Source organism: Dipodomys merriami, unplaced genomic scaffold (assembly GCF_024711535.1).
Source record: "Dipodomys merriami isolate MVZ:Mamm:240054 unplaced genomic scaffold, mDipMer1.0.p SCAF_22, whole genome shotgun sequence".
In the NCBI taxonomy this organism is placed as follows: Eukaryota; Metazoa; Chordata; class Mammalia; order Rodentia; family Heteromyidae; genus Dipodomys; species Dipodomys merriami.
This window is the reverse complement of record NW_027203604.1, coordinates 9487532-9493531: the sequence shown is the minus strand read 5'-3', so window position 1 is coordinate 9493531 and position 6000 is coordinate 9487532. Positions and strand designations below refer to the sequence as shown.

Below are 6000 nucleotides of genomic sequence, written 5' to 3'. Positions count from 1 at the left end.
GGGACCTTCCGGGCCTGTCCTTCCCATGGGTGGGCCACCTACACCTGGTCCTGTGGTACAGAGACAGCATGGCTCTGGCTGTGCTCTGAGCCTCTGTGGACTCTATGGTGACATGAACTAAAGATGATCACACCCCCTTACCCCCACCCCCTCCCCCAGTCACTGTGGCCCTGAATGACAGTTGGGGCAGCATCTTCACCCAGCCCTGCACTGGAGAATCTTAGGAAATCAGGTGAGTCTGCATGGACCGGAAGGCTGAAAAGGGCCACATGTGGGTTTTCCTGCTCCTTGGACAGGTGAGGCCACATCAGTCAGGTAGCGCTAAGACAGCTGCAGAACAAACAGCCCCAGAACCTCAGGTCCTGGGACCAAAAGCCCAGGCTCTCTATTCCATCGAGACTAGCAGGAGGTCAGGACCAGCTGCAGGGAACTATGCTCCAGGCCAAGGTCAAGGGATCTTTCTGGGCACAAAGTCCCATCAATGGCTTCCTTGTGACTGTGCTGGGACCCAGGAGGGGACTGTGCTGGGTGGAGGTCAGTTCTCCCTGCAGTAGAGACCCAGCCCCAAGTTTGGGTCCTCTGGCATGGAGAGACCACCTCATCCTGGCCTTTGAGCTAAGGTGCCCACTGAGGTCAGAACAAGGGCTCCTCCTGGTGGTGCAGAGCAGAAAGTGAAGGGACCTGGTTCCTGTTCCTGTCACCCCACCCCACCCCCCTTGTGGAGGGAGGGGTGGGGAAGGGGTAGAGTTGGGCATCTAGGGAGCCACTGTGCTGTGGGCTTCCCCTCCCAGCCTCCCTATTTTGAGGCCTGGGGGCATGGTCCTCTGGAGGCAGGGGGCGCATCAGACCAGGATGATCTTGGCCAGGGCCCTGTCCTGCACCTCAGGGCCACTCAGCCCTCTGCCTTTATACAAGATACACAGGTGGAAGCACACAGTGAGCACCAGTTTACAGCCCTTGGCCACGTTCCAGGCTAGTGCCAGGACGGCACAAGATGGAGTCTGGGCCCAGAGAGAGGCCATGTAGCATGGGGAAGCTGCTACTGGGATTGGGATCCTAGCTTCCCGACAGTCTTCATAGCCTAAATGGGAGAGGGGCAAATCAGCCAGCCCCTGGACAGCGTAGCTGTAGGGACTCCAGGCTCTGTCCTGACCAGGCTCCAGTACCTGAGCCTGGAGAAGCAGCACAGCCCAGAGAACCTCAGTCCAGGGCACTGTCTTCCATCAGCTCTGGGGACCCCAGGGACATTCCTGTTATTACTGAATAGGGGCTAATAGGCCCCATATCTCTTGCTGAGGTCTGGGCTGTGACTGTCCATACTGCATCTGAAATCCCCACCAGCCTACAGCTGAATACAGGCCCAGGGTGGCAACACCAGGACCTCACCCCCACCCTGCAGCTCTGAGGTCCAGAAGAAATCCTGTACACAGTGCCTCCGTTCAGGTGTTCAAGATGGGGTGTCTCTTTGGAGCATCTAACTGGGACTTGAGGATGCTCAGAGAAGGATCCCAAGGTCATGGCACAGGCTTCCTGATAAAGGTCACCAAGTGATTTATACCCACAGTGCTCCACTGTCAGGGGTTGGGCAGCCTGGAATGCAGCTGGTTCTCCTTCAAAGAATCTGCTTCTAGTTTGCTGACTCTGCACACTTGGGTGATCCTGGCCACGCACCCCGTCTGTAGTTCCTTCCCTGGAGTCCCCATGCTAGCTTCTGTCACTGTCACTTGGAGAGATTCATGCGGATCTGAGGCTGGGACCTAAACTTGAATAGCAGGTGTGGCCCGAGGGCAAGCCATTCCTAGACCGCTGCTGCAATTCGCGTGCATCCCTCCAACCAGCTCTGCTCATGTCCCTGCCACCCTGCCCACATGCACCATGGTTACCGGTTGCCATGGAGCATGCTCCCATCCTCAAGTCACTGGAGGGAGTGGCCAGCGGGGCTGTTTGTGTGGGTTTGTTGTGAAGTGACCCTGCCTACAGGACAATGCACCGGAAGATCCTCCCCCACAACTGCAGGGCCAGAGTTGGAGGCTCTTTGGCTGGCCCCTGCTGGCCAGGCTCAAGTCATGGGAGCCTCGGGATCCAAGCCCAGCCTCTCCCCGGGGATGCTGGTGGCCAGGGCGTGGGGCTTGGGCAAGGTGGTGTCTGGACCACAGCGAAAGAGGCAGAAACTACACAGACATGATTCTGTACAAAACCTGAAATATTTTTACTTTTTTTTTTTTTTAAAACTTTGGTCTAAGTTGCCTTAGACCTCATGGACTCGATACAAGAGTAATATGAATTGGGAAATAAAACACTTTAATAGCCACGATAAACTTTTGTTAGAAATGTACATGTTGCCAAAATAATAATAAAATTAAAAAGAGAGAGGAAGAGAGAGGACAGCTTGATGCCTGGGGTTAGATTATATAAATGGTCACAAGGACGGGGGGGGGGGGGGGGGGGGGAGAAGGGAGCTTTAAAAACACCAGTTCTGCGTGGCCCGGGGCTGGGTGGGGGTGGACTCCCTCACAGCCTTAGGCTCTGGGGACGGTGGGGTGGCCGGAGTCCCTGCTCACAGGACGGCAGGCGTGGGTAAGGCCTCCGCCAAGCTGCCTCTCCTCGCGGACAGAACACCCAGATCATGGGCATATAAACAAAGCTCATAAGAAATGTACAAATATAAAAAGCTACAAACATTAATAAATTACAGCATCACAAAACACAGAAACACTTCACAAGGTGCTAGTAAAATAACTGTTTCCCCGATCCCTCGTCATACAAGAAGGAAAACAAAAGAGCTGGTATGAAAGTTGAAGACGCGTCTTTAAAACGCGTCTGAAATACATCTCTTGTGGACTATTTGCTTCTGTTAGAGGCAGAGTATATAAGGCTGCGCGCACGGCACTTGTTTTTCAGGCAATACCTTAGTTCCTAAAAGAAAAAAATAAGAGTAAGAATAATAACAAAAGGAAAGAAGGAAAAAGGAAAAAAGCGTCGGAACCCAAGTGTCCATCGTAGTCGGCAAAAAACTCGTATAAAGGTTAATGAAGGACTCTATAGAAAGAAATTCCTAGGAGATACTTTTACTCTTATAAAAAAGAAGTCATTTAAAAAGCTATTTACACGCTACATTCTATGAAAAATATGCTTCAGGAAATACATCTAAAATTAAAATACAGGATTGCCTGAGAAACAAATCCAGCCCCTCCGTGTCAACGGGCAGACATGCCATCCAGGACGGCCGCGCTCGACGCCACGCGCCCACGCGGGGGAACACAAGTGCTCATCCACAGGCACCCAAGACACCTGGTCGCCACCCGCCCATCGGTCGGTCTCAGGGCTGGGGGGAGGGGGAGGGGCCTTGGCCAAGAAGTGCTTCTCCAGAGTGTAGCCAGCAGTGCTGGATGGGGCCCTCCACGCGGCTTAGCCTGGGTCCCCCGGACCCTAAGACGTGGCTGAGCCCTTGCCCTTCCCTGGGAACCCCACAATGCCCCCTCCCCACATGAACACACCAGCTGCTGGTCCTAGCCTCCCCAGAGAAAGAGCCCTGGGTGGTCAGCCTGCCTGCCACCTGCCAGCTGGGGGAGCTCAGGGCAGGCCTCTTCTTGATGGCTGAGTGCTCTGTGGATTTGTCTGAGACCTCTCAGAAAGAGAAAGGAAGGGCTAAAAGAAGCATCCTGCTTGCTCCTCCTCATCTCTGTGTTCTTTGCCTTTTTTTAAGCCTCTGGAGGCTACCAGCCTGTGGCCAGCTCAGACTCTGGGGCTGATGAGCATTGGCTCACTCCACCTTCCTTGAAGGACTCAAGCTCCCAGCAGAGCTGCAAAGGCCCTGCAACCACACCCACACTCAGGGGTGTCTGGAGGCTGTCTGAAACTGGAATGGTCCTCAAACTGGCTTTTGAGGAACTGGTCACTAAGCAACGTGAGAAAGGATGTCCATATTCAAAACGAGGGACAGCCGCTCACTGGGCTCACTCCGCCTGCTCAAGGGACAGATGCTCATTGGGGGGAGTGATGGCTGGGAGGAAGTGGGGTCCTCCCTGGGTGAGGCAGCTAGGCCACCCTCCTTGGAGGGAGGGGCTGATGTTTTAGCGGGGCTCCGGGGGGTCCTGAGCAGAGCAGAAGGATCCTGGCTTTCCACACTTTAAAGGAGCAGTTTTCCATTCCGATGAATTTTCAGAATTTTCCCAAGCCTCTGCTTGGCGGTGGCCATGCCCTTTTTTGTACGTTTTCCTGTGAGGGCAGCAGGGAGGACACAGAAAAGAAGACATGTCAGATGGCAGGGAAGCAGACCACAGGCTGGGGGGGGAGAGGGGCGGTCCCCAAAGACCCAGAGGGGCAGCTCTGTCCCCGGAGACGTGCAGAGGGAACTCTGAACCACCACCACAGTGCCAGCATCTAGGCTGAGAGGATGCTGCACCAGGCAGGGACTGTGGTGAGGGGAGAGGAGACCACCCTGGTCCCTGTCCCATCAAGCATGCTACCTCCTCCCAGCACCACTGCCAGAGTGCAGGCAGCTAGCTGGGGGCGCCAACACACAGAGGGACCAGTGCCCTGGGTCCAGCCTGGTGCATTTCAGGTCACTCCCCAGCCTCAGCAAGGAGCTGACCACACACTGGCTCCAGGCTGAGGACCTCCACCTAATGCACGGAGAGCCCAACCCAGCCGCATGGGCCATGCAGCACCGGCTCCTGATCTTTGCCATCTTCACAGATGGACAGGGCCTGCCCACAGAGCAGGCCAGCTGCAAGCACTCGTGTGAGACGCAGTGGGGCTGTCAAACACTCAGAGAGGAGCTAACTCAAACCCCACGGTCTGAGGCTGGCACCTTCCCTCAGCCTGTGCTATCCTCGCCCACAGGACAGGGTCCTCGAGTCTGGGGTTTCCTGAGGGCCCAGCAAAGGGCGGGCAGGACAAGGGTACCTTTGGCAGCGGTGTTGTTGTTGGGGGATGATGCAGAAGGCCGCCTCTGTGTGAGAAAGACTCCAGGGGCCATGGGCTGGGAGGTGCGGCCAGCTTGAGCCCCTGCAAAGCCACCAGCCGCTGTGTACTCATGGTCAGCCAGGCTACTGCTGTGCGATTCAGGTGGAGGTTCGGGGGAGCTGCCCTCCTGCGAGGCCTGGCTACTGGCCGTGCTAGTGGAGGCTGGGGTGGTGGAGGCCGGGGTAGTGGAGGCCGGGGTGGTAGAGGCTGGGGTGGTGGAGGCTGGTGTGGTAGAGGCCGAGGTGGTACCAGTAGAGGCCGAGGCAGAGGATGAGACAGTGTTAGGAGGCAGCTTCCTTTTAGTACTCTTCTTCTTCCTGCTCTTCTGCTCCTCCTTGGAACAAAGCACATGGACATGTCACCCACAGGGCAGCCTCGGGCCCTGAGCCTGCTCAAGCTGCCAGCATGGCAAGCAACCAATATGGTCTCTGCCTAGATACAAATCAGGGAAGAGACTCAGACCAGCCGAGCTGTGGCCCAGAGGCCTCGGCCCTGGTGCCCAAGCGTGGGAAGGGCTGAGTGCCGAGCACACCAAAGCACCCTCACTGAGCAATGTAGGGCTGAGGGTGCAAACCTGAGCTGCCCTGGGACACAGGGTTGTGTAGAGACACGGCCTTGGTGTCCAGGAGCTGCCAGCCTGGCCCCCCTTCAGTGTATGGTCACCAGGTGGCTGGACACATAGGACCAGCCCACCACCCTGACACCGTACTCTGAGTTGTCAAGGCCTTTCGGCTCTCAGAGCTACCCGGATGTGTCCAGGCCTGGATCAGGTCCCTGAGATCCCAAGACTCTGTCTCTCTGGACTGGAGGAGATAAAGGCAGCCAGCAAGATTAGAAGGGCTGGTGGGGACGGGCCTCATTAACTTATCTGGGAGGAAACTTGACCGTGATTCCTAGGTTAAGAGAGAGCCCCTCAGAGGAGTGGGGGGTGGGGTGGCTGTGAGGCCCTCTGAGGCCTGCACTAGAGAACAGTCCAGCACTATCTGGGGAAAGGCGGTCAGTCCAGTTTACCTGTCACCCAGCTGGAAGCTG

General features: G+C 56.2%; 1 protein-coding gene across 3 annotated transcripts in view; it reads right to left on the bottom strand.

Annotated features, from left to right (window-relative positions):
* Positions 1-2185: 2185 nt before the first annotated feature.
* Positions 2186-6000, bottom strand: part of Phf2 (PHD finger protein 2) — a 90299-nt gene continuing 86484 nt past the window's right edge. For all 3 annotated transcript variants that reach the window (XM_070033311.1, XM_070033312.1, XM_070033313.1), the window contains 2 exons: positions 4909-5302; positions 2186-4218 (listed from right to left, as the gene is read on the bottom strand). In XM_070033311.1, the coding sequence (XP_069889412.1) occupies positions 4130-4218; positions 4909-5302 (483 nt within the window). In that variant the 3' untranslated portion in view covers positions 2186-4129. The remainder of the gene's footprint in view (positions 4219-4908; positions 5303-6000) is intronic.